Source organism: Silene latifolia, chromosome 1 (assembly GCF_048544455.1).
Source record: "Silene latifolia isolate original U9 population chromosome 1, ASM4854445v1, whole genome shotgun sequence".
NCBI classification, from domain to species: domain Eukaryota; kingdom Viridiplantae; phylum Streptophyta; class Magnoliopsida; order Caryophyllales; family Caryophyllaceae; genus Silene; species Silene latifolia.
This window is the reverse complement of record NC_133526.1, coordinates 33,383,431-33,405,309: the sequence shown is the minus strand read 5'-3', so window position 1 is coordinate 33,405,309 and position 21,879 is coordinate 33,383,431. Positions and strand designations below refer to the sequence as shown.

General features: G+C 41.1%; 1 protein-coding gene across 1 annotated transcript; it reads left to right on the top strand.

Annotated features, from left to right (window-relative positions):
• The first annotated feature begins 724 nt into the window (after positions 1-724).
• LOC141602722 (uncharacterized) lies at positions 725-14,597 on the top strand. Its single transcript, XM_074422850.1, has 11 exons — positions 725-1,133; positions 1,981-2,095; positions 3,594-3,704; positions 4,472-4,644; positions 5,086-5,412; positions 6,777-6,902; positions 9,631-10,200; positions 10,301-10,393; positions 10,483-11,071; positions 12,496-12,580; positions 13,987-14,597. The coding sequence occupies exons 1-11, from the start codon at positions 861-863 to the stop codon at positions 14,144-14,146; spliced, it is 2,622 nt and encodes an 873-aa protein (XP_074278951.1). The 5' UTR covers positions 725-860; the 3' UTR covers positions 14,147-14,597.
• The last annotated feature ends 7,282 nt before the right edge of the window (positions 14,598-21,879 follow it).

Here is a 21,879-nt window from a genome sequence, read left to right as displayed (position 1 = left end):
TTGCAGACGCCGACCACCGTCGACAATCCTCTTCGCCGACGAGCAACCCTTTTTGTTGTCTCTTTGTCATCTTCTCACAATACCCGATGTCGACAACGACCGATGACGCTTCTTGTTCCCCTTTGACAATGACCTTTCTAAATTAATTACTTAAATTACTAAATCAATGAACTATGTTTGACAACCGTGGTAGTTCAATCAATGTTTATTGTTTATTTTCTGATTATGATTTACTACTTCAATGTCGAAATCAACACTTAGTAATATAGATGGTGAGACGAAGGTGGGGAGATGGTATAGGGCGGTGATGTTTGATGACAACGATGGTTTATGGCGGTGATATAGGGTTGTGATTGACGGCGGTGTTATATAGCGATGGTTGACGGCGGTGGTAGGTCGGAGAGAAAATAAGAAGAGATAGATGAGAATTAAGATAGATGGAGAAATGAGAGGGTAATGAGAAGGGTAGAATTGTCATAAGCGTACTGAGATGAGTAAAATGCGTACTGCGAAAATCAACACCCTTTATTTTTTTTTTAATTTTGATTATGTTCAACTCAATTCCAATCAAAATTGAAACAAAAACAAGGTATGAGAAATCAAGTTCCAAACCCATACCACCCCGCTATGATTCCTAATTCCAAACTCATACCCATGCGCGAACCAAACGCGCTAATACCACCCGGTATGTCTAAATAAGGAAAGTTGACAAAAACAAAAAAATGAAACCGAGTGATTCAACCCGACATACTTTCTCCGGGTTATAACTTGGTAGGTTAGCATCACTATTTGAAACCTAGTGATTAGTTTGGCAGTCTCCACACTGTCTCCTTCCACTCGACGTCCCTCTGTCTCTCTCCATGGCAGCCGCATCGGAGCCATCCGTGGATAAAACGACGCCGTCGTTGCGGAAAGTGGAGTTTCATTTGGCTAGAAAGCCTCAATCTTTTTCCCCAAATGTTAACCCTAATTTCAAGCTAGAAACATTAAACCCTAATTCATATATTAAATCTACGCTTGTTCCTTGTTCTCAACAACCTTCGTCTTCGTCGTCGTTCAATTCTAGATTGGTTGACACTACCGATTTCTTCGAGGATGCGGTTCTCGCATTTCGAATGCCGTTGCGTCGAATTGTAAGCTCACCGCATTCTATTATTGTTTTGATTTTTTTTTTTTGTTTCGAATGATGGTTGGAAATTGCGTAGAATTTTATCTGGATAAGATGGATTATGTCGATTTATAATTGTGTTTGATTGTGGTAAATGCATTTTTGTTTCCGCATTTTGTCGATTTTTTTTCCTATTTACATCAGTTAGCTTTGTTCTGCGTTTTCCCATCGGTATATGTAGCTGTTACGGTGTTTCAATCCCCAAGTTTGATCTTTTTTTTGGTAAAGTTCAATTCTTGCACTAAAATTATACGGAGTACATACTCTGTTGTTGTGCCTTTTCTGATTATAATACTCTTCAAGTTTGATCATTTTTGCTTCTGCTTCTTTTGAAAACGATGGCTCTCCGTGCACTTCCTGATGATAATCACAAGCTAGTGCGGCTGTAGGATGTTTTGGCTTCATCTCATGCTATAACCTGACTACTTCGATCATTGTGTCGAAAAAAATACTCCCTGTATTGCATTTTTTATTGTTCCCATTTCCTTTTTGGGAACTTTATAAGGAGAAGTGGTAAAATAACAACTTTATCTCCTGAATTAAAGAGAATGAGGACAATGTTATTTTGATTGAGGGAGTGTCATTTAATTAACAAGGGGCGATATTGGATGTCCTCCTTCCTTATTAAATTTAGAAAAAAAGACAATTAATTTGGATAAATTAAGGTAAAAGAGGGGACAACAAAAAGGGAATGGAGGGCGTACTTTTTCCAATAAATGGAAGTGTGTCATGCGTATTGTGGCTGATTTTCTTTTGACATTTTGCAATGTTTTTTTTTTAACTCTGATGCTTGTTCACGGACCTTCTAACAGGGTGCGGGATTGGAGAATCTTGGGAATACATGTTTTCTGAATGCAGTTATACAATGTCTCACTTACACGGAGCCCTTGGTAGGCTATTTGCAGAATGGCAAGCACGAGAACACTTGTGAGTGTCTCTATCATTTTCTTTTCAGCTAGGATGCAAAACTTGCAGTGTGGTTTTGTGCTTCACTATGCTGTTGTTGGTGGCTTCCCTGTTTTTTTTTTTTTGGTTTTAGTGAAGAAGTAGAGGTGGTGGTATTAGTATCATTCTGAATCAGAACACTACCTTTTTTTCAAAAAAATGTTGCATTACGTTCTTTTTCTTTCCTCTGGTAAAAATTTGATCGGGACATTTGTGCAATGTACTTGCATTTTGTCTCTCCTAAAAACGTGCCAAAACCAAGTATGAAGAATCAATGCAACTCGTGAATGATAGCACATTCTCCCGTCTGCAAGACTTTAATAGAGATAGAGTCATACATATTCATTTCGGTTAAGATTCTCATGAAGCGTGTTAATTGGTTGCTTGTGTGACTATGTGAGGAGTGTTGGTTTACAGAGGGGATCAAGGAAAATAATGTATTTCATTTATAACATGAAATAAAGAAAATTACCTTTTGCACTTCTTGTATGGTGAAAGTTTTAGTTAATCAATACGATTTTGAGACAATATCATTTAAGGACCATCTGTATATAACTTTTCTATTTATGCATGACCTTCCCTTACCCTGCCATAGGTGATAGCCCTTGTTATGTTGGGGAGTAATATTCTTGTTGTTGTGTATCTATCCTACTTAGGGTTATTGTTTGAAAGTGGAACATAACCATGGAAATAATGACAGAACAATTGTTGTAAGAATCATGCAACTCATTTATACTGTGTATTAAGAAACATTAGGACTATAGAATGATCAATTTATTCTGTAAGGATCACCGAGATGGAAATAGACACCACTTTTTTGCGTTTTCGACATTGTAGAGTATTTTGTTTTCATTGGGGTAAAGTAAGCATATTGGGCACGGGAGCACCTAGCATAATGGACTAGTGAGTATTGTAATAGAGTTCATAATAAACAACGTTTTGAAATTGTATCATTGGCCCATTATAGTTTCTGCCGACCGCTACTAACAGTAAAGTGGAAATATTTTATTATTTAACTTGCCAACTTGTTGGGGCCAATAATATTCCAGTCAATGAACGATATAATGGCTCATCTTCATTTACAATGTTAATACCGTAACTAGAAAACCAGTTAATTCTTGGCGTGACAGCTTTCAGCAATTGAGGGTGTGGTCTGTGCAAACTTGGTACCTGTGGTTTAATACAGTGAAGTAAACTACGTTGGTGGGGGAAATTGGGGTCTTGTTTTATGTCTATGATGATAGGTTTACTTCGTTTGAAGCTATATATTGAAGGTCCATTGACTTGCAGTCATTTTCTTTTCTTCTTTTATTAGTAATCAGCTAACAGTTGTATATTGCAACTTTTAAGCGAGTATGCAAGATATTCCTTGCCTGTTCATGAAATTTGGTTAGATTTGTTTGTAGAACTTTGGACTATCAATTTTCTTTTCGTGCAAGAATGTATCTCGTTGATTGATTTTTCTTTTTTCTCTTTGAAGGTCGGGTTGCCGGTTTCTGTGCTTTATGTGCCATTCAGAAACATATTAGTCGTGCCCTTCAAGCTTCTGGGAGAAGTTTAGCACCAAAAGATCTTGTTTCACACTTGAGATGTATCCATTACAACTTTATTGCTGATTGATCGCTTTACTATATTCTGCATTCCTTTATCTTCTTTTCTAGCTTTTGTATTTTTTGCTTCGACGTTATGCCTTCCATTGAATTTAAAGATTGCTTTAGTGTTTTAGCTGTCATTTATTGTGTCTTAGAATTTTTCTTCTCAGATAAATTTACGTGGAGTTTGATTGTCTATAGCAAAAATTTCTGTGGGCTGTGAATTTACTAATCTTAACCTCTTTAGCTGGTTTTATGTTGTTCCCATGTTTGGTTAATAATCCTAGTTTATTAGATGCTAATTCTATCTTGATTTACTCTCAACTCCCAAGCCAAATATTTTTCTTTACTCATGTCTCCGTTATTTGCTTTTAACATCTTCAATAGAGCCAAAGGCTCATTATTCTTTGGTTGTGGATAATGATGGAATAAAACAAAATGGTTCACCAAACTGATTGCACTTCTTTAGCTGTGAAGCACTGAAGTAGAAGTCCTAAGATGCAAATTTCGTTTTGGTCGTTAAGACACAACCTCTACGGCAGTTTAACCCCCCCGCTCCCTACTCTTCCCCGCCATTTGTGAGATCCCTTCAGGCACTAAGATAATGTGTTTTTTTAATTTATTTTTTAATTGTTGTGTTATTGACCTGCCGTTTTTGTTATATTTGTTCTTGTTAGTCTGTAAATAATTTGTGACTGAGGGGGTAGCTATTGCTTTTAACTTTGAAGTATATTGTGTAATTTACGCTCCTTGACCTCGTATCAAGCCATATCTCGTAACTTTCGAAATGCAAGACAAGAAGATGCACATGAGTTCATGATTCATTTGCTGGAATCAATGCACAAATGTTGCTTACCTTCAGGAGTCCAAGCTGAGTCACCTGGGGCATATGAAAAAAGTTTAGTTCACAGGATATTTGGGGGCCGCTTACGAAGTCAGGTAAATATCATTATATTCTTAAGCGAGTTGGTGAAGCACATTTACACAGGAATTAATCTATTGGTGAACCTCATTTTTTATCAACAACAACATTACCCCAGTGCCTCAATGGCTCCCGCAAATTGCTGGGTAAAGGGGGTTCGGATGTACGCAGCCTTACCCTTGTGTTAGAAACACAAAGAGGCTGTTTCCGAATGACCCAAAATGAAAATTGCGTCGAGAACTGCATCGAAGGACTCCTACTTCACAAGAGAAAGACGCACAACCACTTTAGTGAGCCATTTTGCTTTACTCCATCATAATCCAAAACCAAAGAGTAATGAGTCTTTGGCTCCATTGGAAATCTGGAAATAACCTCGTTTTTTATCCTTCAGAATTTTTAACCTTATTGCAATATGGAGTACGTTAGAGATTCTATCTAATTCAATATGGTATTTGCAGGTGAAATGCTTGCAGTGTTCCCATTGCTCCAATACATTTGATCCATTTTTAGATTTAAGCCTTGAAATAGTCAAGGCAGATTCGCTGCATAAGGCTCTTAAGAATTTCACTGCCCCTGAGCAACTTGATGGTGGAGAGAGGCAGTACAAATGTGAAAAGTGCAAGCATAAAGTCAAGGCTCTCAAACAGCTCACGGTTTCCAGAGCACCTTATGTCCTTACTATTCATCTGAAGCGTTTTCGATCGCACTTTTCGGGGCAAAAGATTGACAAGAAAGTTCAATTTGGCCCTACATTGGATCTAAAGCCTTTTGTTACTGGAGAATATGTATGTTCTCTTCACTCTATGTTCTAATATCCAGCCTGGTACAATCTGAATGTCTGTTTAGTCTACATTAAATAAAGATATATATTTGTGCGTCCTTCACTGTGTTGTATCTTTACTCTTATACGGAGCAGCATATAAAAATTGTTTCGATAATGGTGAAATCATTATTTAATAATAATATAAAAGTAGAAAGGTTAGTGAATAAATTTACTTTCTTATATTGTACTCTCTGAACATGTAAAAACTAGGGCTGAGCATCGGCCCAAAACCTGACCGGACCAAAGACCGAAAATAAAATTTTCATCGACCAAGGACCGGACCTAAAATTTTCGGCCTTGGACCGTCCGAACCCGAAATATTTGGTCCGGTCCAGTCTTTGACCGAAATGGGACCTAAACTATTTTTTTCACTAATTCGTATATGATAAATACATTTAATTTCCGCTAAATCAATTGCATTGAATAATTAGACAATTGCTTTTAATTAAATAATTGTTTAATATTAATTTATAAGGTCTTTCAAAGATTAAATGATCATTTGTTTTATGATATTTTAATGACGAGTCTTTGAAAACTTAAAATCTGGTCCATTTAGTCCGGACGTAAATTAACAGGTCTTGGACCGGACCGAAACCTAAAAAATGTAGACCGAGGACCGGACCTAAAAGAATTTGCTCGGGTTTCGGTCCAGACCAAATGGTCCAGTCCGGTCCATTTTTTCGTCCCGGAGCTAGATTTGCGCACCCTTAAAAGACTCCTTATTCTTGGACTTTGAAACGAAATAAACTTAAAGCGCAATGGCTCATGTCTGCACTTCAGTATACTGTAAATTAGTAGTCCGTCATATTCCTCCACACAGTATTTGATGCAAGTCATCTGAAATCCACCCGAGTTTTCCACAGAGTAAAACAAAGTACACATTTTGGCCCCTTACTTCCATACTCTTGGCTTCGAGAAGAAGTAGTTGAGGAGGTTAATCCCTTGTTTGCATGGAGGAGTTGGAGTGTAAAAGGAAGGGAAGTTTTCCTTTGGAATATAAAAGCAAATCGGCTTGAAGGGAAATCAAGGGGCCAATTTCCTCTCTTACAAGCCTAATTAATATCTTTAAAATACATTCCTTCCGTCCTATTATATGTAACCTAATCCTGAAAGATTATATATGACCTTTTCAACTATACGAGTGTAGAGTCATTTTAGAATGTTGCTAGAAGGGCTTTTGTCTGCAATCTAGACGTGCCAAACAGAAGTTATCAATAGATCTTGAACTTTTTGGAGTCCCACTTTAGCTTTAATCTTATTGTTGGACAATCTAGATTAAGCATTAACAATTATGTCTGAATTATACTTTAATTTTCGACATTGCAGGAGGGTGATTTGACATATACACTATATGGAGTTCTGGTTCACGCTGGTTATAGCACACATTCTGGTCACTATTATTGCTTTGTCCGCACATCAAATGGTTTGTGGTACTCACTGGATGACAACAGGGTATGTCTCATCCTCCTAGCCTGCAATTCCCTCTGGTGGTTAAACATAGTTTTTGTCTGCTATTTGATCTTTTTTACTTTGTTGATTCAAGTAAAATCATTGTCTTTATATTTCAACTAATATGTATGGTAGTTCACATAATTTAGTTGGGCATATTTAGGCTTGTACCGTTGGTGGAAAGAGCTTTGTTTCTTCTTGGGAACTACTAAATGATGTTCATAATTATTTTCCATTACGTCACCCACCAAGGCAGCAACTTACTTGTTAAAGCTAGAAGCTTTTTGACATGTAATAAGGGACAATATTGCTAGGGACCAAAGGCCAAACATGCTTGGTACTGCATGGAGATCCCATATTTTCCTGCGCTCGGATGTAACTGATTAAAGGATTAAAGTTCAGGCATGTGTTTTATGCTGAACCTCAGACTAATGTTGGACTTTTCTAATCAACCAATTTGGGAGCATGGCAATCTTGAGGCGCAGGCCGGTTTATAGTGCAAGACTTCAGATAGACATTTTTTCTCGTGAATGTAAACATAAATGTCAATCAGATATGGTATGATATTTTTGACAGCTTTTCCGTAGCCGCAAGGAACATGAAATCTCGATTTATGTGACAGTGTCTTGTAATTATATAGGACTCATTTGCTTGCTATTTGATGCAACACAAGATTGAGTGTTGGACACAGCTTTTTCTCTGAAAAAAAATAATCTTGTGCGAGTAAAGTACAGTGTCGAGGGCTTTGTCCTGTTTAACAGTGGGGGTGTCGGATATCTGATTTGAAGTCAAAGCGTGTAGATAAGTTTATAGTCAATGTGGAATATTTTATTGCTGGATGGCTACGAAAAGAAACTACATCAATCAAGTATTGTTTGCATCTGGGCGTTTGGCCATCTGTAATTTAACCAACATGAAGGCATACAAGTCACCTGTTGCAGTACCCTAACCTGAGTTACCTGACCAATAGCTTTGTACTGATGCTATGGATGGATTTATAATGCTACGGCGAACAAGTAGGGCTTATACTTGTGTCCATAACGGTTGGTCATGGACATCAGTTTTTTTGGAGACTGTATTGAGTTAACTTCATAATGTACTAGGCTGTGATGGAACAGTTCTGCCTATAGTGCTTATCAGCGTACTTGATTCCGCTTTCAACTGTTCCTCTAGCAAGCGGAGCAACTAGAATATGCTAGTTTTTAAGGATTACTCCTTATACGTAGCTCAAGAAAAATCTTACCATTTTTACGACTGGAGTAACTCACATTTCTCAGATTTTGCTGCGAGTGTTGAGCATGGGTGTATATTGGAGGCCGGAAGCCATTGAAAAAAAAATGATATTTTTGTTACAAGAATTTGGTATGGGCTGTGCTGGACCTAATATAATAGCCTGTGGCCAAATGCGGCTGTTATTTGAAAAAGGTTCATCATATGTGTTAGTTTTGAGGGGAAACAAAGGGAAAGGAATGGAATCACCCCTATGTTTCTTATAATGAAAATAGCATCTTCAACCCCTACGACCACCACTGTCTACAAACACTACCATCTCCCGCCACCACCTTTCATATGTCAACAACCCACGTCGCCGGCAATAATCCCATGTCGTTGTTGACCCATCGCCAACATCATCGTAATCCAACAACCCCGTTGCCAAGATCATCAAAATCCCCCTCAACCACCACTCTAACCCACGAAATCCCCATCCCCATTCATGAAACACCCATATTCACTCTCCTGGTGTTTTGCAGGGTTGTAAAGGAGGTTTCGTGGGCGGGGGAGGGATTTTCGTGAGTGGAAATGGTGGTTGGGGTTTATGGGTGAGGATTTTGACAAGGTGGTGGTGGGTTCAAAGAGGGCATGAATGGCACATGGTGGTCTCGCCGGTAATGGCCACGGGGGGTGGGCACACTGGTGAGAACATTGGTAATGGTCCCGGCATGATAGGTGGTCGTGGGTGTCCATGATAGTTGTTGATGGGTGGTGTAGGTGGTTAAGCGGTGGTGTATGGAGCGAGTAGGGAAAGGGTATAGGAAACCCTTAGGGGGGTGGGGAATCAAATTAGAGTGATTTGGGGTAAACCCATTCTGAAAATTGGTGAAAGGGAATGGAATAACGTGTCAAACAAACAGTAACAAAGGGAAAGAAGCTGTTTCATTCCCTTTCCCTTTCCTTATTACCACTTACGAAACGCCTCCTTGGTTCTTAGTTGTCTACGTTGTTTCCATAGCCTCATTTCTGACAAATACACAGTGTTAGTTCTTAGCTGTTTATGTTGTCTCCCATGGCCTCATTTTTGACAAATACATGCAAAGCTTCCTTTTCCTAATGTTTTTTTTCCCAGAAAGTAATGATTAGAATATATCAAGTTTCTGGAAATACTAGCAAGTAATCGGTGATTGACACTTTATTCTCGGACAACTTTTCATGTTTTGACCTATTATGAAGTGTAAATATATTAGTGTGCAAGAAGTTTTGTATGCAGAATAAGTGCAGGAGCCAAGTAGCATAGCCCATAAATATATTAGTTTTTCTCGCGCTCTAACTTTTTAGGCTTATCTGGACCATCAAGTATGGTTACTCGTGGTTACACATGTATTTATCTTTCCTCCTTCATATCTTTAACATTTGTTTCTCAAATGAAGAACTGTGTTAGTTCAATTAATGTGTATTGTTAGATGCTGTGTCAAATGGCTCATCTGAATCTCTTTTTCATGATTTGATAATGAAGGTTATTCAAGTGAGTGAGAGGATGGTCATGGAGCAAAAAGCATATATGCTGTTTTATGTACGTGATAGGAAGAAGTTTGTTTCGAAGAAAGCAATGGCCATGGTACAGAAGGAAAACTTGCTCCAAACTATGCGAAATGTATCAAGTGCCGTTCCTAGTATTAATCATGGTGCTGCTGAAAAGAATACGAAAGAGGCTATTCAGTCTGGATTGTTTGTGAAGCAGGTGGAGAACTCTAAATCCTCTGAGATTGTGGCTCAACCAAAATTGTCAAGTAGTTTGAAGCAAGAGTTAAGTAATAATTTAGGCAAAATCTCATCAGAACCCTCAGTTTTGGAAAATGATAACAATTCGCCGATACCAAAGCCTAATTTAGCTGAAACGACGCAATCAACTAGGTGTGCTGAAAATAATCGTGCCCAGACTACTGTTGTGACTACAGTCCTTGGTGGTGGCTCTGACAGCAACAATGAGCCTATGGGTGATTCTAGCTTCCTTGAAGAAAAAACTGCCAGTCGTGATTGCTCATCAAATGCAGCAAATGGTTTAGGTGCTTTAGCTTCTGATATGGTACGTGCGTTCTTTCTCTTGTTTTCGTTCTTCAGATTAAGAAGGCATTTGAGAGGTTTTGTTGATTTACCAATGTCCTTTTGTTGTATTTTTTTTGCAGGCAAAGGATGATAAGCCCGCCGCAGTTGTCCTGCCGGATTCAATAACTCAAGAGACCATAACTCAAGAGACCATTGCAAGTAAAGCATTCAAAGTAAGCTTAATATTTATTTGTCTTTTCCTCTCATATCCCACTAAAGGAAGCACCTCTTTTTTCTAAAATATGGCGGTTGCTTTATATAGAATGAAAAAGTGAGAAAAGTAAGACTCAAAGAGAAACGTGTGGATAAATTATTATCCGGAGGAGATTTACTCCGGCGAGGACCAGTGAAGAAAATATCAAAGTCGAGAGCCGTAGGGATGCATTTAAGCACCAAAATGCTGTATTTTGCTGCCGTAAGTTTAAGGAAGAGGAAAAAATCCAAGAAGATGAAACAACAATCAAAACTCAATTTGCCTGAGAAGTTGCTCAATGAGGAAGGTCTTCCTGCAAACACGACTTCTGTCGTTGCACTGGCATCATCCGGTGTTGAAATTTCTTATTCCTTGTCCGGTTCTACTGATTCTGGTATGGCAGTTAATGGCTCGTGTTCTAGAGAGGGGCAGAAGGATGCTTCAAAGGAGTTTCAGAAAAACTCTAGCTGCAATTCATCTGTGGGAAAATTGGATGAAGTACTCAACAGTAGAATCAAATCTAACCAAGCTGTGCTTGCGAGTGTGAAGCTGTCAAAAGAAACTATTAGCATGGAAACGCAGTGCAATGATGGTGATGTTTCTTTTGCAGAAAAGCAAAATCTTCCACCACAAAATGGAGTATTGGTGGAAACCACTGGTTAGTAACTGTTCAGGTTTTTGTTTTGGGTTTCTCCTTACTTCCTGGTGTCAAAGTTAGGCTTGGCGGTGTCTCCTGTTTCAGTTTATTTTTATTTTAGTACTGTTTGCAATTTGTTCGTCATATTTTCCTCCAAATGAAATGCTTGTTATTAAGACTTGAAATATAATCCAGAGATTATATTGCTGGAAGTTTACTCAGAGATGTAAGGAAGAAGAATTTTAAGTCAAAGAAAATGATTAACTACTGAAGACAACCGTCAGTGAGCTATTTATAGACTCTAACCTAGTCTTCCTGCCAAAACCCTTGACAGAATTCTGTTACAGGATCAGTTAGCAACTGATCTGAGCTGGTATAACAGAATAGGCAGTTCTGAAACTCTTCTTTACTGTATGTGACCTACAACCCATGGCATAAGACTGTTACTCATCAGTACACAAACTTGCGCTAGGAATAAAAAGCGGGAAATGGATTTCAGAGAATTTGAAATGGGTTTTTCTAAAATGTGCCCTAAGAGCACATGTTAATAATCTTAATATTGTAAGATTAACAATATATTCTCACTAATTATGGTAACAATGAGTTTATAGTTAAATATCTCATGAGAATATGTTGTCAATCTACCATATTAAGGTTATTAACATGTGCCCTTAGGGCACATTTTAGAAAAACCCATTTGAAATTTGGTTTAATTATGATAACAACGGTCTAATAAAGGTCTTTGTAGAGGTTTATGTCAGCATTGCTTACCTTCCCTTCTTTGTCGTTGAGGATATCTTCTTCAGTTTTTACACTCCTCTTTCTCTTTATTTTTTTTTCCCTTTTTTTCTTTATATATCCTTTTTACTTGTAAGTTGTAAAAAAAAATTGTTGCTCTCAAGTCGGCTGCCGTTGACCTGCGGTGACTTAACTTACTCCTGTTTTGATCCACTTTTAAGGCATTCCGCACCCTTAATTCTATTTCGGTTTTCAAAATCGTTTTAATCTTTTCTCTCGATGTAAATTTTAAGTTTTTATAAAAGAAATCCGGAATTCGATTTTAAAACCCCTAAGTTTACCTTGACTTTCCATTACATTTTCGTTCTCCCTTTTTGTTTTTCATTTTCCCTTTTTATTCGCTTTTTGAGGCGTGCGTTCACCCATGGACGGTTCGAAAGGATGATTCATGTCAGCCGACCCCAAATCATTTTGGGATTATGGCTCTGATGTTGTTGTTGTTGTTGTTGTTGTTGTTGTTGTACCGTGTTATGTTTCCAAATTCCAAGCAACAGACTGTCATCTGTTGTATCTACTTTACTGTCTTCATTAGTCTGCTCGCCTATGCTACTTTGTTGAATATTCTCTGTACCTCGTTTTATGTGGTGGCTAATTTTCGTTGCATCTTGGTTTTTATATGGTTTCATTGTATTGGTTTACCATGGTAGGTTGGGGCGGGATAGAATTTCCCTCAAAAAATGCGGAAGACAATGTCCCAGAGGTTGTCACAATTGGTCATGTACCGGACGAATGGTGAGTTGATCTACATTTGTATTTCATTTCCCATGTGTTTTTTTATCTGTGAATACGCATGTGATGTAAAACTTCATGATTACAAATTACCCAAATTCTCTTTTAGAGTTAGTTACTATTTTCTTTTCATTGGAAAATTGGTACTTGATACCTATTATACTCCCTCCTGTTACTGTATTATACCACTTTTCATTTTTGGCTCATTCACTGGATTCATATGATTTCCTTTAATAACAGAAGTAAATATACCAAACGGCTCATATACCCTGTTTTACTTATCCCTATATCCTTCCCCAAGTCTCTCCACTACCTGCCATAACTACCCAGACACAAACACTACCACCCTTCATCATACTCCAAGGCTCCCTCCACTTCCAACAATGCAACCTATCGCCCTCTTATGTCCACCACCAGACCTAACACCCCACCACATATCCACATCACCACCACCAACACTAACCCAAATCGCTTCTCGTCCCCCTTCGGTATCAGAGTCCTTGCAGCCATAAAAAATTTAGACTTAATCCCACCTTTATGTCTTCTCCCTCTTCAACCCTTCAAAAACCGCCCTTTTCCGACCCACCATCCACACACAACCCCATCTCCAAAATCCGACACCAAACGAGGACAGTTAGTTCGAGTGAGAGAGAAAGAGAGGCAGACCTAACACCCCACCACATATCCACATCACCACCACCAACACTAACCCAAATCGCTTCTCGCCCCCCTTCGGTATCAGAGTCCTTGCAGCCATAAAAAATTTAGACTTAATCCCACCTTTATGTCTTCTCCCTCTTCAACCCTTCAAAAACCGCCCTTTTCTGACCCACCATCCACACACAACCCCATCTCCAAAATCCGACACCAAACAACGAGGACAGTTAGTTCGAGTGAGAGAGAGAGAGGCATGATGAGTCGCCTTTGACAATCCCAAGAGGAAGACGTGGAAGGTTGAAAAACCGAGATCGGGTGGGGTTGGGGGGCCACGTGGTTTTGCGGTGGGTGATAAATAAGAGGTGGATTTGTGGTTAATGGTGAACGGGAGGGGTATTCTTGTAAACTACCTTGAATTGTTTCAACAAGCCTTTACTTATAAGAAAAGCCAAGGTGGTGTCTTGAAGACCGTGGAAAGTCATGGAAAGTTTTAACTTACGAAGTAAATTCTTTATGAATATCCCTAAAAACAGATATGAAAGGATGATTGTGTAAATAACATGTACTTATACAATATCTTGTATTCTAAAATTGTTATAAGGGAGACTTTTTAGGATATAAGTTCTTTTTTTCTAAAGAAAAGAGTAGGAGCAGGAAGTGATGATTTAAATAGCTATCTTCTTTCTAGCGACTGTAATTTTCATTCTGGCCTCATTTATAACCCTTTTGGTTTTTTTGATATCAATATCCAGGGATGAAGAATATGACCGTGGTAAAAGGAAAAAGGTGAGAGGGTTGAGGAATGATTTCAGTGGTCCAAATGTATTCCAAGAAATTGCTTCAAAGAAAGCAAAATTGAAGGCAAAGACAGGGCAGCGTATCTCCTCCATAAATGAGCCATTCAGAATATGACTCATACGTGTTGGGTCAAGCCCTCATTGCGTTATTTCGTTATTCTCTATTTATACGGTTACTTTATTATGTGTACTACACCACTGGTAAGTGGAGCTGGCTGCGCACTTCAGGATCTAAAACCAGTCATGAAACTTCGGCAAGTTTTTGGACTTTTGGTGAAACTGAAGTGTTGGGGTGTCATACCATACCAGTCTTGAGATGGCTTGGGTTCATGCATTGGGTTGACAGTCCCTAGTGGTGCTTGATCGTGTGTATCGATGCTATTTTTGAAGAGACTTGATTTTTACTCCGTATTATTTTTAGGCATCCATAGAATATAATGTCGAAAATTTGTACGCACTCTCTGGAGCTTATAGTTATAGATGACTCTTTCATGGTACTGTTGTATTTGTTTTTCCAAGTGTTCTAATAATAATGTATGGCAAATGACCTTGCTATTTTAACAAGTATGTCCTGTCTTTTTTTATGGTTCTACAGTTTGACGTTAACCAATCACTTTTTTACATTTAAGCTAGGTGAGGCGAGGCAAGGTCAGATGTGACGATCCGCACACTTCGTACCCTTAGGTTTATTTATGCTACGTAGTTTCATTTCCTTTTGTATATTTTTAGTAAATACTTTCCTAGTTTAGCATAGTTAGCATAGCTTTTCTTTCCATAAATTGGTATATCGCTATTCTACATTTTCAATGTTTCCTTCTACCAGGATGTAACTATCAAATTTCCTTCTTTGGGAGTACTAGTCAATCAAAAATCTAATTCCCACCAAGTTGCCTTCTTATTGCTTGTTGTTGCTTTCTTGTGAACGACTCTTGCCTTCACTTCACTAACAAGCCTGTGTGTGTCAATGGAGACTGGGATTCCGACACCCACAACCCGAGACCGTTTACGAATGCACTAGTGCTTGACAAACACTAGTGCTTGACGCTCTCGCTTGCATTCTTGTCGAGTGTTTAGACAAGGGTGCGCGTCACGCCCGACTCAAAGTTTCGGACCGTGACATTTGGTATCAGAACCCGGTCTTCTTCACGGGCTGCTGTATACGATGGCATCAAAGGCGGTAGATCCGAGTGGGAACAAAAGTGACACTAAGGCGAGAGTGGCGGCTTTAGAGAGATTGATGGACGAGCAAATTCCATCCTTGGAGGCTCTCATTGTGAGTTTGGAAAGTACTCACCAAGTAGTTGATGAGACGGTAAAGAGGCATGATGCCCGCTTCGAGGCCGTAGACGAGTCCATAAAGAGGCACGAGAGCCGCCTTGTGGCCGTCGAAGAGGCGATTCCGAAAGAGTATAACTCGGATATGGGTTATCTCTATTAAAAAGTCGAGCAACTCGAGAACAAGTGCAATACCTTGATGAAAATGGCCGCGGACGGGAGTTTTGGTGGAACTCCTAAGGTGAAGCCGCCTACACCCCTCAGGTATAGTGGGGCAAGAGATTCGAAAGAAGTCGATAACTTCATCTTCGACATGGAACAATACTTCCGAGTGAGCGCGCTCGACGAAGGTCTAAAGGTCAGCACCGCGAGTATGTACCTAACGGATGACGCTAAACAATGGTGGCGCTCGAAACATGCCGAGATCGAGGCAGGGACCATTAGGCTAGAGCCATGAGACGATTTCAAGCGAGTTTTCAAGGAGCAATTCTACCCGGAGAATACCGATTTCCTAGCTCGAAGGAAATTAAAGAACTTGAAACATACAGGCTCGATTCGCGATTATGTGAAAGCGTATTCGGCTTGTATGTTGGAGATAACGGACATGACCGAGAAGGATCGGGTGTTTCAGTTTATTGATGGCTTGAAGGAGTGGGCTCAGCGAGAAATCACGCGACAGCGACCAGAGTCCTCTCGGCTGCGATGACAGCGGCTGAAAGGCTAGTTGACTATTACACGGAGCGCGAAACCTCCCAGAAGAAGGGATTCGCTGCAACGGGCGGAAGCAACCAAAGGTTTGGAGGGACGACTTCACAAGCAAGACCTCCCTCTACGGGTAATAGTCGGTTCCGTCCCAGAGGTGATAATAGGAGATGGGGTCCGACGAATTCTACTCCAACCTCTTCTAAGGGTAGTAATTCTGAAGCGTCGACTGCTAGGAAGCCGTTCACGTGCTTCCTTTGTAAAGGACCGCACCGAATGTCCGAGTGCCCTCACCAGGGGGAGTTCAACACCCTCAAGAAGAATTTGTCCAAGATGTCGGTAGAACAGAATCCCGAGGGGATAGATCAGGATGCAGAGGGGTGCAATGATGATGAGGCCAGTGAGCAAGGAGAAATGGCTCGAATGGGAGCATTCCACATGATGTGCTCAATGGGCAAAGGCGATGAGCGCTCCGAGACCAAGTCCACGGAACTGATGTACGTGGAGATAAGCGTCAATGGGAAGGCTACTCGAGCTATGATAGATACAGGGGCCTCCCATAATTTCGTCACCTCCGACGAAGCGAAGAAACTCTGATTGAAGTTGAACCGAGAAGGGGGAAGCATGAAAGTTGTCAATTCCAAGGCCTTGCCGATTCAGGGTGTGGCTAGAGAAGTGGTGATCAAGATGGGCGAATGGACGGGGAAGCTCGACTTCACCAGCGTCCCGATGGATGACTTCAAGATCGTCCTCGGCATGGATTTTACGGCGAACCCCGACCTTTCGGCGCCCCACAATGGGTCTTTAATAATGGTGGGATCAAACCATGTCTTGTGAAAGCTGTTGAAGCCGACCGAAAGCAAAAGGGGCCACTCCTCTCGGCAATGCAGTTGAAGAGGGGACTTCAAAAGGGAGAGCCTACATACTTGTGTACCGTGTCCATGAAAGAAGACACCCTTGCTGAATGCGTGGAACCACAAGTAGAGAAGGTGCTAGAAGACAATAAGGACTTGATGCCTGATCAGTTACCTATGAGTATGCCACCCCGACATTCGGCAGACCATCAAATTGAATTGCTCCCGGGCACAAGACCTCCTACTCGAGGGACATATCAGATGGCGCCTCCCGAACTAGCGGAACTACGAAGACAACTAGACGATCTGATTCGCTCGGGGTCGATATGACCTTCCAAAGCTCCCTATGGAGCCCCTGTGCTCTTCCAGAAGAAACAGGACGATAGTCTGAGATTGTGTATCGACTACCGGGCTCTGAACAAGCTGACGGTGAAGAACTGCTACCCCATCCCATTGGTAGCAGATTTGTTCGATCAATTACAAGGCGTTGTATACTTCACCAAGATCGACCTGAGATCTGGTTATCATCAAGTTCGAATTGCCGAAGGAGATGAGCCGAAAACTGCTTGTGTGACGAGGTATGGGTCTTTCGAATGGTTGGTCATGCGCTTTGGCTTGACGAACGTACCTGCAACGTTTTGTACGTTGATGAACCATGTTTTCCACAAGTACCTGGACAAATTCGTGGTGGTATATCTGGACGATATCGTTGTATATAGTCGCTCATTGGCTGAACACGTAAAACACTTGGAGTTGGTGTTCGCGAAGTTACGAGAGAACCACCTATTCGTGAAAAGAGAAAAGTGTGAATTTGCCCAACCCGAAGTGAATTTCCTTGGTCACATAGTGGGCAAAGTAAAACTGAAGATGGATCCGAAGAAGATTGCTGCTATCAAGGACCGGGGAACCCCAAAGAGTGTGTCTGAGCTCCGCTCTTTCTTGGGGCTCGCAAACTACTATCGAAGATTCATACGAGCGTACTCGAAAATTGCTGCCCCGCTCACCGACTTGCTAAAGAGGGATGATAAGTGGGAGTGGTCTATCGACAAGAAGAGGGCCTTTGAGAAGCTCAAGGAAGCGATGGTACAGGAGCCGGTTTTGGCGTTACCGGATATCACAAAGCCTTTTGAAGTTGAGACGGATGCATCTGATTACGCCCTCGGGGGGGGGGGAGGGGTGCTACTCCAAGAGGGTCACCCAGTGGATTTCAAGAGCAGAAAGTTTAATGGAGCCGAGACTCGTTATGCGGTACAAGAGAAGGAACTCCTAGCTATTGTTCATTGCTTGCGGGGATGGAGGCTCTATCTCTTGGGATCGAAGTTCGTTGTCAAGACTGACAATACCGCAACATCTCACTTCTTGACTTAGCCCAAGCTGAACAGCTGACAAGCTAGATGGCAAGAATTGTTGGCAGAGTTCGATGTGGAATTTGCTTATAGACCAGGAGCCGCGAACAGAGTCGCTGATGCCCTCAGCCGAAGATGTGATTTGGCCACATTGCACACGATTGCTCATTTCTCTACCACCACAGTGGCTACCGATATTCAGGCTAAGGTGAAAGAGCACCTCGACCAGGACCTGGTGTCAAGGAATCTGAAACAATTAGCCATCGAAGGGAAGACTCGCAAATTTTGGATGGAGGATGGCCTCTTGTTCACGAAGGGACATCATATCTTTGTTCCAAAAGCGGTAGGGCTGCGAAAGATTCTCTTACAAGAGTGCCACGATACATTGTGGGCAGGTCATCCGGGAGGCAGAGAACCTTATGCCTACTGAAGAGAAGCTACTACTGGCCGCAGATAAAAGATGATGTGATGGAGTACACAAAGACACATCTCCGATTTGCCGCACAAGACAAGGGAGAGAAACAAGCCGGGGGGGGGGGAGGGGACTAAATCCTTTACCGGTACCAACTCTTCCATGGGAAAGTATCTCGATGGACTTCATATCTGGGTTACCGAAGGTAGGGGATCTCAGTGTGATCCTTGTCGTTGTGGATCGCTTCTCGAAGTATGCCACATTCATTCCCCTTCCGAAGACGTGCAGTGCTGAAGAGACGGCCATGATGTTCTTCAAGAATGTTGTGAAATATTGGGGACTACCTCAAAGTATAGTACGTGATCGCGACTCTCGCTTCACGGGACTATTTTGGAGAGAGTTATTCTAGCTCCTGGGCTCTAAACTTCGGATGTCCTCAAGTTACCATCCTCAAACAGATGGCCAGACGGAAAGATTCAATAGCATGTTGGAAGAGTACTTGAGACATTTTGCGGGCGCCACCCAGATGGAGTGGGTGCGCCTCCTAGATGTTGCCCAGTTCTGTTTTAATGTTCAAACGAGCTCCTCTTCTAACAAGAGCCCGTTGAGCTTGTCACAGGTCAACAACCGTTATTGCCTCCCACAGTTGCTGACTTTTATGGTGGCCGAACGAAGAAAGCTCACGAGTTTGCTAAAGAATGGAATGTCAATGTTGAGATTGCTCGCGCTTACTTGGAGAAGGCGTCCCGCCGCATGAAGAAGTGGGCAGATGAGAACCGGAGGCCAAGAGAGTTCAAGGTAGGTGACGTGGTTATGGTGAAGTTGAATAAGGAGCAGATGAGATTTCTTAGGGGAAGAGACAAGCGGCCGGTGTGAAGTATGAAGGCCCCATCCAAGTGATCAAGTGGATTGGGGAAGTTGCTTACAAGCTTGACCGCCCTACCTGGATGAAATGTCACCCGGTCTTCCATGTGAGCTGCTTGAAGCCGTACCATCCAGATCCTGAAGATCCAACCCGCAACAAGAGCAAGCGCACCAACATCCGTTCCAATCAACTTCCAGCAACATCAGCCGACTAATCCAGCCTTGAAGACTTGAAGAGTTCCAGCGTTGCCGAGGACCGCAACAGATTAGGTGGGGGAGAGTGTGACGATCCGCACACTTCGAACCCTTAGGTTTATTTATGCTACGTAGTTTCATTTCCTCTTGTATATTTTTAGTAAATACTTTCCTAGTTTAGCATAGTTAGCATAACTTTTCTTTCCATAAATAGGTATATCGATATTCTACACTTTCAATGTTTCCTGCTACCAGGATGTAACTATCAAATTTCCCTCTTTGGGGAGTACTAGTCAATCAAAAATCTAATTCCCACCAAGTTGCCTTCTTATTGCTTGTTGTTGCTTTCTTGTGAATGACTCTTGCCTTCACTTCACTAACAAGCCCGTGTGTGTCAATCGAGACTAGGATTCCGACACCCACAACCCGAGACCGATTACGAATGCACTATGCCGAGTTAGAGGTTGAGCAATTTTAGAGAAATCCTTAATAAAGCGGCGATAGAACCCTGCATGACCAAGAAAACTACGCACACTTTTAACATTAACCGGGTACGGGAGTTGCTCAATTACCTCAACCTTAGCTTTGTCCACCTGAATACCCTTACCTGACACCAAGTGACTGAGTACCACCCCTTCAGTAACCATGAAGTGGCACTTCTCCCAGTTAAGAACAAGGTTGCTCTCCTCACAGCGCTGCAAAACTTTAGTCAAGTTTCTCAAGCAAACATCAAAATCAGTACCATACACACTGAAATCATCCATAAAGACTTCCATGATAGACTCTATGTAATCAGAAAATATGGTCATCATACAACGCTGAAAAGTAGCAGGAGCGTTACATAAACCAAAAGGCATCCTCCTATAGGCAAATACACCATACGGACATGTGAAAGTGGTCTTTTCCTAATCGTCAGGATGAATGGGTATCTAAAAGAAACCGGATTAGCCATCTAGGTAACAGAAATAACTATGACATGCTAATCTCTCTAACATTTGGTCAATGTAAGGAAGTGGGAAATGGTCTTTCTTAGTAGCCGTGTTCAACTTCCTATAGTCAATGCACATCCTTCACCCTGTAACAAGTCTAGTAGCAGTCAATTCATTCTTATCATTCTTTACTACTATAGTACCTCCCTTCTTAGGTACAACTTGGACATGACTGACCCATTTAGAATCAGATATAGAGTAGATAATACCAGCATCAAGTAATTTCTGTACCTCTTTTCTCACCACCTCCTGCATTGGAGGATTTAGTAAATCTCGACCCGTGCACTAGGCTTGTGGCCTTCTTCCAAATGAATACGGTGCATACAAAAATCAAGACTATTACCTTTCAGATCATCAATGCTATACCCAATGGTCTTTTTATGAGTTCTCAAAACAGTCAACAGAGCAGATAGTTGACCTTCAGTTAGGCTAGCATTGACAATCACTAGGTTCATTTCACAGTCATCAAGAAATTCATACTTAAGATGAGAGGGAAGGGGTTTTAGTTCAGGTTTCTTTACCTCAGTTACCTTTGGTGCAGTACCCAAACTATATACCCTTTGATGGGGGCATTCCTCTCCAGTTAGAAGCTTCTCAATCCGATGAACTTCTGGACTCCATGAACCCGTCTGATCAGCTGAATCCGTGACTAGGGCAATCTCCAGAGGATCCATATCCAAACACATAGGAAGATACTCATCAATAGTAAAATCAACAACATTTATACTATGACAAGTCTATTCTATCATGGGATGTTTTAATGCTTTTTCCAAGTTAAAGACAATTGTATCACATTTTGACTAAAGTCAATCTCCCTTGCCTAACATCTATAACCGCCCCCGCAGTGTGTAGGAACGGTCTGCCCAAAATGATAGGGATTTGGCTGTCTTCAGCCATATCCATGACAACGAAATCAACGGGAATGAAAAACTTCCCAATAAGAACGGGAACATCCTCCAACACCCCCAATGGGTGTTTAACAGATCTATCGGCCATCTGTAGTGTCATATTAGTAATTGTTAACGGACCCATATTTAATTTCTTACAAATAGAATAAGGCATAACGCTGACGCTAGCTCCTAAATCACAAAGAGCTTTACTAATATCAAGATGACCAATATGACAAGGGATAGAAAAGATTCCTGGGTCCTTTAATTTCGGCGGTGAATTGATCGGCAACATGGCACTGCACTTCTGAGTGTAAGCAATAG

Excerpts from the sequence above, each read along its gene's own strand:
- LOC141602722 (XM_074422850.1), top strand. The coding sequence starts at position 861 with ATGGCAGCCGCATCGGAGCCATCCGTGGATAAAACGACGCCGTCGTTG. Across the intron at positions 1,134-1,980 it reads GAATGCCGTTGCGTCGAATT|GGTGCGGGATTGGAGAATCT; the intron begins GTAAGCTCACCG and ends ACCTTCTAACAG. Across the intron at positions 5,413-6,776 it reads CTTTTGTTACTGGAGAATAT|GAGGGTGATTTGACATATAC; the intron begins GTATGTTCTCTT and ends TCGACATTGCAG.